The sequence below is a fragment of the Eptatretus burgeri genome, chromosome 4, assembly GCF_056783735.1.
Source record: "Eptatretus burgeri isolate ZD-2024b chromosome 4, Ebu_testis_v1, whole genome shotgun sequence".
NCBI lineage: Eukaryota > Metazoa > Chordata > Myxini > Myxiniformes > Myxinidae > Eptatretus > Eptatretus burgeri.
The window spans coordinates 1,569,321-1,581,885 of record NC_140964.1 but is presented as its reverse complement, the minus strand read 5'-3'; the positions used below and the strand labels follow the sequence as shown (position 1 = coordinate 1,581,885).

General features: G+C 44.2%; 1 protein-coding gene across 5 annotated transcripts in view; it reads right to left on the bottom strand.

The window, feature by feature from the left end:
- The window catches only part of LOC147027319 (nebulin-like), a 247,279-nt gene that overhangs the window by 124,511 nt on the left and 110,203 nt on the right, over positions 1 to 12,565 (bottom strand). For all 5 annotated transcript variants that reach the window (XM_085876653.1, XM_085876654.1, XM_085876655.1 and 2 more), the window contains exon 59: positions 9,585 to 9,788. In XM_085876653.1, coding sequence (XP_085732779.1) covers positions 9,585 to 9,788 — 204 coding nt within the window. The remainder of the gene's footprint in view (positions 1 to 9,584; positions 9,789 to 12,565) is intronic.

The following is a 12,565-nucleotide window of genomic DNA, read 5'->3' as shown; positions in this document are numbered from 1 at the left end:
AGTCTAAGTCTTAAGTAGGCACATGTCGCTAGATATACCCTCCCGCTTCGCTTTCCAGGGCATGCATGTATCAAGGCAAACACTTTCAAGGGCACACGTATCACCAATACAGCTTGAGGTGTGGATTAAGCACCATTTGTCGTCAAGACCACAACTCAACTCTTTTTGGTGGGTAGGTACATGTATGCACGCACCTGTCCGAAATGTACTTGACATGTTTAGTGCGAACTATATGTGACATAAGCATAAGCACTCCCTTCTTCCAGTAACACTACATGTATGTCTTGCTATGTTTTTCTCAGCTTTGCCTTGCTTTTCTGTCTGGTGTGGGAATGGTGGTGTGTTCTCTTTCAGGCTCAAAGATGGATGGTGATGAAGTTCTTCCCATTGGCACGCTTAAACGGAAGCGAAGTACCAGTTCAACGGTTGACTACTCCAGTTGTCTTATCTGCCAGGAAGGAGAAAGTCAGACTGAGAAGCTAAGTCTGGCTTCTGACGACGGGAAGAAAAGGATCCAGCATGCTGCTGCTGAAAGGACACAACTTAAGGATCGGGCTTCCCTGGCTACTTTGAACAGACTGAAGACTATACCAGATGAGGACTGGGCTGGAGCAGTAATGAAGTGGCACAAGACCTGCTACATCAACTTCGCATCGGAGAGGCGCTTGTCTTGACTTCGGCATCGAAGGAGCAAGGAACTTGCAGATGATACCACTAAAGCAATGTTCGATGAGCAGACTGCAGGTTCGTCCTATGAAACTCGAAAGTACAGGCACGCTACAGTTAATTGGGAACGTCGTATCTTCTGCCAACCATCAGGAAAGGCTGACCTCCACAGCATAATGAAAATGAGCGTGTCGCAAAACATCAGTGACCTGTCGAAAGAGGACTACGTCATGTCGGTTAGGATGGCCAATGTTATAGATTTAATAGCTACAGAAGGGAAGTACCACAAACAATGTGATGTTGAATTTGAGTGAAGGTTGAAAAAGAAGAGAGCACGTCATTCTCTGTGCTCAGATCCAATCATGAATGACCTGGGGGACATGTTACTGGCGGGCCTGTCTGCTGGTAATGTTCACGATATGAGAAAGTTCTACATACTTCTCCCAAGCCTATGTAATGCAACTGAGTAAGCCATCCCTGACAGCTACTTGTCCAGAAGGCAGACGTTCTATACTGCGTTGCAGAAGGTTATTGGTGACGAAGGTTCCTTTATAAGACCACGCAATCGAAATGGACCACTCCTTCTTTATCCCAGTGAAAAATCTCAGTATGTTATTGCCAGTGCCCTGTCAGATATCTCTGAGGGAAAAGATGACAGTGATGATACATCCATGACATCCGAACTACAGCTCCCTTCACTGAATGAGCTGCAGGAAATCGTCCACTCTGCACTTCGACCCCGAGCCGACTTAGAACGTATGCCTGGTCATGATACAGCATGGAGGGGTCTAACAGCAGATGCAGTGGAAGCCATTGTTCCAGATAGCTTATATCTGTTTCTGTCTGTCCTCTTTGGCGGGACTGACGTGCTGGAAACTGATGATGATCAACAGGAGGATATGTGACATACCGCAACAAAGCAAAGAATCTTCAATATCGCTCAAGACATAGTGTTTGCACTGTCGAAGGGGAAAAAGTTAACACCAAAACATGTCGGCCTGGGCATGACATTACACCAGGCTACAAGATCGGAAAAACTGGTGGATCTCTTTAACGCTGCTGGTGGCACAATAAGCATCGACAGAGTTAGACGCATGGACACAAGTATTGCGAATGACATTCTTGAGAAATTTGAGGCCAACAACAACAACACTTACATCCCTGATGGTTTGGTACCCTATGAACCTGGCAGACTTATTTTAGGATCAGCCGACAACATAGATGTCAACGAGTCCACAATACGTGGTCAAAGTACATTCCATTGAACGCAATGGAATGTATGGCAGCGGGGACCACCCGCTTCAAGAATCCCTGCAAAGTGTGTGCACGGACGGGAGAAGGCTATGGGACACCGGGAAAATGATGTTCAGCCATCGTACTGCCTTCTTGATGAAGAAACTGAATTGTTTTCAGGAAGAAGTGATGTTAAAGGAACGAGTCTTTACTTTGTGTGTATTCCGATCCATAATGGAGTAACGAGAATTTTAAATCCTAATTTCCTTCACAATTACCTATTATTTTGCAAATTAAAACCCTAGTACAGTATCTCTTTAATTCCTCAATGTTTGTTGCCAAACCTTACATTTGTTGAAAGCACACGACAAAAGAAGGAAAACACAAAATTTGACCTCAATTGACCTTTTGATCTTCAAATTTGACCTTAAAGGTCAAATGCCATTTTGGCAACCTTATACCATAGTGATACTTTCTAGCATGGTTGCCAGCTTTGAACAAAAAATGGCATCAAAAGTTTTTTTGAGGGTCTTGGCCTGCCGACTATTACAACTATGACAAAATTGTGACGTCACATGCATGATTCAAAAGGAGGGAATCAGGACAGGATGTAATGTGCGAGTTTGAACCAATGAGAGCCGTCCCCTTCACATGTCGTTTGGGGGAGCAAATATACAAACAAACAAATAAATAAATAAATAAAATCGCAGATGGGTCACCCACTTGAATGTCCATTCGAGGGATGGCACACACATTGATGAATCACCTGCCGGTGACACACCGTGATGACAGTTTATAGCTGGGTCGGGATTCAAACCCAGGCCAGGCAGCTGAGAGTCCATCCTGTCAGCCCTTACCAAATGATACTAAATACAAGGGAACGGGAAATTGTTCTTCTGTTTCTCCTACGTTCGTGGAGTGTAACGTTACATTCACAAAGCATATCTGGGATGATGGGACTGAATGCATTCGTCTGGACACCGTATGACCACATGTAAATCGAAATTCATTTACACCTGATTTCTGCATTGGTGACCCCGATGTGATCGTGAAACAGTGGTTTAGAGCTGGAGTTTCTGTACATTTGGACGAGTACAAATTTTGGATTACCAAGCATCACACGTCCGATTCCAAGGAGCAGACTCCTGCAGATGATATGTCCACAGAGACCGTATCACCATCCCCAGTCATGGTGGTTGGACTGAAACTCCCTCCCCTTTGGCCCAATGACTCGACCTTAAGGTTTGTGCACGTGGAAGCGCAGTTCCTGACTTGGAAGATCACAATGCAAGATGTGAAATTTGCTTAAATTTGATGTGAAATTTGCTCCCTGCAACCAGAGATTGCACATGAGGTCAGAGATTTTCAATCCACCAAGACCAAGGACTGCTAGATGTGACAAGCTCAAGATTGAGCTCATAAGGCATACCTCAGCATCTGAGCAGAAACGCTGACACCAGCTCACTTGTCACTGCATGAAGAGCGTGGACTTTTTTGCAATTGGGCCCAAAGCAAACAGCGTGGCAGGAGCTGAAGTAATAGTCGCCCTTGTTATGTGCGTGAAGGTGCAGAATGTTGGTTCCATTGGCATTATGGTACGGCAGGCCAGAAGTGCGGTGCTGTCATGTTCATTCAAGAAGCTCACTTCCACCACACTGGAAAATGGCGGGACCAGCAGCTCGGAGCGACAAGCTCTGACGGTAGTTGTGAGGGTCACCTTTTTTACGTCATCGACAAGAACACGGGCACACACTTCGTCGTTGATACTGGGGCCGAAGTGAGCATGTTGCCCATGCACGGCAGAAAACAACACTCGGTCGAACAATACTGCACCACCAATTCAAGCAGTTAACCACTCACCTATCACCACCGACAAAGAGAGATCTTTGACTCTCGATCTGGGACTGCGTTGAGTTTTTTTTTTGCTGGGCCCCTTGTCCACCTCAAGTCGGACGCTCTGTTCTGCCTCATGGCCGAGGCATCAGACATGGGCATTGGTGACGCACTCCAGCAGCTGGTCGATGGAGAATTGCAGCTACACTCATTCTTCTCAAAGTGACTGCAGCTGGAGATTCGTCATCTCGACTGCATATCTCAGTTCACGACAGACATGAGGCATGTGAAAGGACTCGATAATGTGGTAGCTGATGCACTCTCATGTTCGTAAATCGATCTGCTTCACACTTCTTCCTCCATCGATTACAGCCAGATAGCAGCTGAGCAGGAGAATGATGAGATGCTCTGTGAGGTACTAGATTCTACATTTTCACTGTCATTTCGGCAAGTACCACTCCCTGCTTCTGGTGGATACATCTGGTGTGATGTCTCAACAAGCCATGAACAACCTTCTGTGCCTAAAAAGCACCATCATGGGATCTTCAATGCACTCCACCATTTGTTGCAACCTGCCATCAGATCCACTCAGAAGTTGATGCTGGCACGTTTCATTTGGCCAGATATCAATAAGGATGCCCGTGAGTGGGCAAGGAATTGCATTCCATGTCAGAAAGCTGAGGTCCCTTGCCATGTCATCTCCTTCAGGTATCTTTGCTGTGCCAGATACGAGATCCGAGCACATTCACATCAATCTTGTAGGACCACTAACTACCTCTGTCAAGTAGGTACTATTACATGTTCACCTGTATTGATCGCTATACCAGGTGGCCTGATGCTACTCCTCTACAGGTCATTACAGCAGAGACAGTCGATAGAGCATTAGTGCAATGTTTGATTTCAGAGTATGGCACACTGTCTATCATCACTACAGATAGGGATCGGTGATTTGAATCCACCCTGTTCACAGAGTTGATGAGCCTGTTGGGATGTAATCGTACTTGTATCACTGCTTGTCACGCAGCAGCCAATGGCATAGTGGAGCGCTTCCATTATCAATCGAAGGCATCTTTGAAAGCTTAATCAGATCCGAGTCAGTGGTACGAATATTTCGCCGATGCTACTGGGCATTCGCGCTACAATTAAGGATGATCTCGATGTACACCAGCAAAACTTATTGATGGTACAACTCTTAAACTACCAGGACAAATGGTTGCACCTAAGTCTCCCTACGACACTTCTGGACCCATCCAGTTACGTACATCAACTGCAAGAGCACTGTCCAGTACCTCGGCAGCTACGACATGATCACAATGAACCACAACTCAAGTTCCAGGAGGACTTCTGAACAGCATGAACGTTTTTGTTCATTGTGATGTGGTATCCAAACCACTACAACCACCCTATTCAGGACCTTTTCGAGTGACACGCCAAACTTTTACAGACCAATCAGCCTTCTCCCAATCATCAGCAAGGTTATGGAATCCATCATCGCTTCAGACATTAAATCCTTCCTCTTCTCCAATGACTTGATTTCCAATCAATTTGGTTTCAGACCAGGTCACTCTACCCTGGATATGCTGCTTCTGCTCTCCCAACAATGGATGGAGGTCCTCAATGCCAGACAGCAAAACCGAGCTGTATCCCTGGACATTTCACGTGCTTTTGACACAGTCTGGCACCCTGCCCTGCTCACCAAACTCTCTTCCCATGGTATCCAAGGCCACTCCACTCATGGCTCGCAGACTTCCTCTCCTGCCACAGTCAACGTGTGGCCCTAAATGGAGTTCTTTCATCCCCTCTTCCTGTGCAGGCTGGAGTTCCTCAAGGTAGCGTTCTGGGCCCTGTTCTTTTTCTGGTTTTCATCAAGGATCTCTCTGACTCTGGAAAATCCTCGATATCTCTTTGCTGATGACTCCACCCTCTGCCGTACCATCGGTCATCCCTCAGACCTGCAAGCAGCAGTTTCACTCACTGCAGATCTAGGTAAAATCACAAACTGGTCCAACACGTGGGACATGTCTTTCAATCCGGACAAATCTCACACTCTCACTGTGTTTCTTCGAAAGAACCGTTTGGAAAACCCCCCCATCCACTTTCTCAACAATCCTCTGGAAGAAGTCCTTTCTTTCAAGCTTCTGGGTCTCACTATCTGCCATGACCTTTCCTGGGAAAGCCACATTTCAAACCTCACCTCAAAAGCCAGTCGCCGACTGGGAATCCTCCATCGTGCAGTCCTTCCTCGGCCCTCTTGAGCTCCTGACCACTTACAAAGCTTTTCTCCTCAGCCTGATGGAGTACTGCTCTCCCCTCTGGGCTGGTGCTCCTGCCTCCTACCTTTCTCAGCTTCACGCTGTAGAAACCAAGGCATTTCGGATCATTGGCATCTCCTGCAATGAGGCTGAGTCTTTGGGTCTCTCACTCAATCACCGCAGGTTGGTCGGTGGTCTTTCTGTCTTCTACCATCTCCTCTCCAGCCTTGCCCCCCCCCCTCCCTGCGATTTGTCCCCAACACATTTCCGCAGGGCGCTAAGGTCCGCCAACAACCCCCTTCTGATAAAACTACCAAAATCACGAATCACTGCTCATCTTCACTCTTTCATTCCTCCTTTTTCCCGCCTTTGGAATAAACTCCCTCACTGTTCATTCCCATTCTTCCCTCAAGGCTTTCAAAACAGCTGTTCACCACCACCTTTTATCATCCCCCATCCAAATCCTCGATCTTTTCTACCCCCGATAATCGACCCAAGCCCACCTCCTTCAAATTCCCTGCTTTCCCTCCTGAAAGTCCCTGTAATGTTCATCTTCTCTTCCCCGTGTTCCCCGTCCCATCCCTCTCCCTTCCACAGATCTAATGTCTCTGTTCCCCCACTGTTTTGTCCTTCCCACTCCCTCCCCTCCTGTCTCATGCCCCCCCCCCCCTTGATGTGCGTTGTGTGTTAGCTCTCACATGAGCCTCGACAAGGTATACAAAAAAAAAATCCCAAATATTTCAGTGCACACATGCAGGTCAAACAGGAGTCTGTCAGCATTGATCTCCTGAAAAAAGGCCACCGAGAGTGTGATTATTTAACTGAGTCAATTGTACAATCGGCTGGAGAAAAGGACCATTCCTCCACTACAAGGCATGCTACTCCGACGAATGCATTTACTCCTGTGACTCAACCGACATCTAAAGAAGTCAGAAAAACAAGGTCTGGAAGACATGTACACTGGTCAGTGAAATTTGTGCAAGTTCTTTCACCACATTGAAGACTTGATCTGCATGATTGCTGCTTACTTGTCATCGCATTTAATCATTTCATCATTCATGACTAGTTCAGAATTATTAACCTCCGCCATCGAAGATGGACGGAGGTTACCGTTTTCACCCCTGTCTGTTTGTTTGTTTGTGAACAGTATTATGGAAAAACTCCTGGACAGATTTTGACGAAACTTGGTGGGGGGTTAGGTCTGGTCCAAGGATCATGCCATGAGATTTTGGACTTTGTCCAAAATCCAATATGGCCGCTATGGCGGCCATTTTGAAAAAAAAATTAAATTTTTTTTTTGCATTTCTACATGTTTTAAGTGATTTCCAACCCCCCCCCCCCCCAAAAAAACAGAAAATTTTGCAACTTTTTTTCAACAAAATTTCGATTTTTTTTTTGCATTTCTACATGTTATAAGTGATTTCCAACAAAAAAAAACATGCCAAAATTATAATTGCGGCTGATTTTGGAACTTCAGGTGGATATACCCACGTAAAATCAATTTCTGTCTCAAGGAATCGAGTTATGACGAATGAATTGAGTATGTAAAAGTTAAAAGTAAAAGGGAAAGTTGCAAACTATAACTCTGTGAGCACTGCTGACATCAAATTGAATGAATAGGATATCAGGTTCACTTGAGTGACCTAGCAGTATTGGCGGCGGAGGTTTTGCACTCTACCGAGTGCTCCCCCTCAAGTTGATTGCTGTTTTCATCCTTCTCCAGCAATCTGGAAAAGGGGGTTCGTGTCGTAGTTTCTATTTTGAAATGCATAATTTCTACATTCGTTCAGATAACTGGGCGTGGTTTAAAAACACGAACAACCAATCAACTCCAAGTACTTTTCCATGACTCTCACAGTATTTTGAAGAATAAGATTAATCTGGTCTCTCGTGAGGTTTCTTTTGCTACAAGACACATACATTGGCTTTAACCAGCAACCAGTTCTTCATTGTTCGCTTCCTCACATCACACACACACACCCTGCCTCCCCAAGACTATCGGTGGAACTCGACCTCACTACCCGCTAGTGACTCGTGCGGACCAAACAAACTTTTCGACTTCTTGTGTACTTTCTTCCACTACTGGCGCAGCAGCATTCTGCGGTGGCTTTCCACCATTTCAGACCATTGTTACTGTGGAAGATTCGTTTTTATCCACTGGGTGTATCATCCCAGGTTCATTCGTGTCATATTCATCCTCTTTGGATCAGTTTACCATGTGTGGAATATTCACTCTTATTCACCGCTCGTGTCAGCCCGGGACATTTGTATTTTCTCCCACTGAAACTCAACACTTTGTGATGCATCTTCGCTAAAAGCCTCCGGTGCAGAGTCGACGAGGTTTTGCTGCTGCTGAATCTCGGGGAAGTCACGTAATGTTACATTCATGGAGCGTATCTGGGACGATGGGACTGCCTGCGTTCGAATAGCCACCAAATGACCACACGTGAATATAAATTAATTTACACCTGATTTCTACAATGTTTTAAGGCTTAAGCAAATTCAAATCCTGGCTTTTCAGACAGCAAGGATGAAAAATTCATGATATTATCTGGCATGATGCACAGAGGAAGAGCAGAATGGTGACACGCACGCACACAGTAGTCATGCTGTTGAAGCATGGACCCGCTTCAGGTAAAGGTGTGGTTTTTGTACTGAAAGACAGAGAATAGAACTTACCAGAACATTCAAGCAACAGAACTGGTTGATAGTGCAAAGAAGTTATGTCTGTTTTTTTTTTTTTTCTACAAGTCCAAGAAGTTTATGAAACATCCATCTGCTTTTGTTTTTGTATATATCATTACATTGTTTTTTTTTTGTATTCTTTTCCATCAATTTTAAAGTGTTCCAAAACATGTATCAATGGATAAATTGTTTTTAATGTTAAAAAGCATGTCCCTTCATTCGCTGAGATTCTCTACCATAAGGAAGAAAAAGCATCCTCATAAATCATAAGGCCATCCCTGGTGGCAAATGCTTTTGTTGATGGCTGTCAAGGCTGACACCACACTTAGCTAATTCTCTAAATGGACATAAACAAGGTGTTATATTCCTTCCTTAGAAGCTGGCATCCCTCGAGGTCACTGCTTAGGAACGTTCCAATTTTGTGCTGACAACTTTCTTCTCACCTCTTTGAATAATTATTTATAACACGACAAAGATGGTTCCAAGTTCCAACTTGTGTTACAAAGCGAAGTCTGAAACAAGGCATTGACATCACCGTCATCGGTGAAAACTCGCATCTCGTGCACCATAGGTTGAACTGATAAACCTCATCAGCGATGAGATGTATGTCAGACGACGTATGGTTTTAAGAATGTCTGAGATTATGATAACGTTTGATCCATCATGCAAGTGACCATATGCCCTCTGCCACCATCCTCCTCTCTTCCAACCAGACTTCGACCCAAACCTCCTTCTTGTAATATTGCTCTTTCACCATGGTTACGGCAAAATTAATCAAAACAAGTAAAAAACCTTTTTAAATTTACCTTTGCTTTCAACAAAGATAGCAAATATCCCGATTCAAATGACAAAGTGAAATACTCCAAAGAAATAGCGTTATGATACGAGTGAAGGATGGTGCACAAAAACACTCACATCATTAAGGTTCTGCGAGTTGATCTTGGACTGAATGATGATGGGTGAGTCGGGGATGCTGGTGAACTCCACGGTGGATGGGTGCTGCCGGTATTTATTTTCGCTCAGGATTTCTGCCGCTCTTTGGGCCTTCTTGTGGTCAAGGGAGCCCAGAGGGATCCAACCCATTTCTCGTATCCACTCCAGGTCTGATTTATATAGAGTCTATGATGGAGGAAGACATTTCAATGGAGAGGAATGAAAACAAATTCATTTAAATGAAAACAGGAACTATGCTGATCATTCATCCATGATAAACAAAACGGATATTTCAGAATAAAAAAAAAAACGTTAAAATTATAATAAATCTGCTAAATAATTTTATATATATATATATATATATAAAATTATAATAAATCTGCTAAATAATTATATATATATATATATATATATAATTATATATATATATATATATACATACAAATATACACATACATACATACATGGTGTTGGCTCATGAAAGAGCTGTGACCCAGAACAAAATCAGGACACAACACAACAAAGGGAACAGCAGGAGAAAGGGGAAACACCAACAGCAGGGCAGGTAATGATGAAGGGTGTGGGAGAATGCAAAGGGTGGGAAATATAGATAAACAAGCAAAATTTTGGGAGGCGTGCAGGGTGGTTTAATGGGTGTAGAAAAGATCATGGTTTTGAATGGGGTATGACTTGAGATGATGGTGAACAGGTGTGTTGAAGACCTGGAGGAAAGAATGAGATTGAAGAGAGTATGGAAGGTGGGCAGGAAAAAAAAAGAGGAATAAATGGGTGGAGATGAGCAGTTATTCTAGATTTAGGCAGTTTCACTCGGAGAGGGTTAGACTCAGCTTCATCGCGAGAGATTGCAATGATATTGAAGCCCTTTGTTTCAACAGCGTCAACCTGAACAAAAAGTGAGCCAGGGGAGCTGGCCCATAGTTGAGAGCAGTTTTCCATCAAGCCTTGTAGGTAGACAGGAGCTCAGGTGTGTCAAGGAAGGACTTTGCATGACGGAGGATGCCCAATCAGCATCTGGCTTTGGAAGCCAATTTTGAAATGTGGCTTGCCCAAGAGAGATCATGGCTGAGAGTGAGACCCATGAGTTTGAGTGACTGAATCTCTTCGAGAGGGTTGTTGAGAAAGTAGATGGAAGGGTTTTCAGTGCAGTCCTTTCGGTGAAAGAGTGAGTGAGTGTGAGGGATTTCTCAGGATTGAAAGACATGTTCCAAGTGTTTGACCAGTTTGTGAATTTGTCAAAGTATGAGGAAAGGGAAGAGGCTGCTGTCTGTCTGTCAAAAAGGATGAGAGATCTCAAGGAGGAGAGTGGAGTCATCGGCAAAGAGATCGAGAAGATTTTCCAGAGAGTCAGTGGGATAATTGATGAAGATTATGAATAAGATGGGGCCGAGAACACTGCCTCGGTGTACTCCAACCTTGACAGGGTGAGGAGATGAAAGGGTTCCGTTGAGAGCCACATGTTGCCAATGAGAGTGGAGGAAGTCAGTAATCCAAGAGTGGAGTTGGCCTTGGATTCCATGGGCAGACAGTTTGGAGAGCAAGGCAGGATGGCAGACAGTATCAAAAGCTCGAGATATGTCCAGGGAGACGGCCCTGGTCTAATGTCTGATATTGAAGGCCTCCATCCATTGTTGGGAGAGCTGAAGCAGCATGTCTAAGGCAGAGTGACCAGGTCTGAATCTGAATTGATGATCTGAGATGAGGTTTTTGGAGAAAAGGATTGATTTTATGTCAACTGTGATGATGGATTCCATGACCTTACTGATGATTAGAAGTAAGCCAATTGGTCTGTAGTTAAGGGGATCCGTTTTTGTGCCTTTTTTGTAATGCTGTGATGTTGATGGATTGCCAAACAGATGGAAGACGACCTATGATAAATGACAGGGTGAAAGGGCAGAGAGTGTAAGCACAAAAGCAGCAGAACAGGTTTTTAGGACAAGTGAGGTGAACTGATGCCATCTGGTCCAGTTGCAGAGTCACAGTTGAGGGTTTCCTGAAACCTTTCCACCTTTTTAAGTGCAAAAGACATAATTCAGTAGTAGTTGGGGACGACTGGGAAGGATGGGAGAGAGGGAAAGAGGGAGAGAGAGATAGATAGGTCAGGGACACATGATGTTTAGGTAAACACAGAATTTAGGCATCCGGCCTTCTCACGAGCGTAGTCGGCTGTGGTGCCATTTGAAGTGAGGGAAGGGATGGAAGGGGAGACCATCTCTCAACAGAGACCAACTTGACAAGCCATAATCTTAATTATCATATGTAAGGAGATGTTTAAAATATGAAATTATTGACATGTTTATCATCAATGTTTACATGTTCTTCTTCCAAAAAAAAAAACTTTAAAGAAAATGTTCAGACCTGGACAAGTGGTGAGGTTACATTGGATTGTGACATCCCAGGGATTGCAAGGTTAAAATCCTTTGAAAAGCAACACATTATTAAGGATTCAATTTTTCAGCTTCTGGAAACTGAGCAAACCTAAGAATTACCATTTCACTGCAGAAATGTCAATAAATATCCCACCTGTCTTATGAATGACCTTCTTAACAAGTTTTAGAGGAGGAAGACAAGTTTGAAAGTTGACTCTTCAGGTTGGACAGATGTTGTTTTCTGGCTCTCCAGAGGGTAGACACACTTTCTTCGGGCTTTATGGAATGATCTGAGGTTGTCTTCACCTTCCAGGAGGAGAATGCAAGTTATTTTAAAACAACAGCCTCAAAACTGGATTCAGAGTACCAAGAGTGGGAGGATGGGTGAGATAACTAACTGAAGATGAGATGGGATGAATCTGTACATAAGAGAGAGCAGGTTTCTGTGGAAGAGAATGGCCAGAGAGATGTTGACCTTCACTAGCACGTGATCTAAAGAGCCAATTGGGGCCGAGGACGAGCAAAATACGAGGAAGTTGGTCATCACCAAATCCAGGAGGGAAGATTTGCCATTGG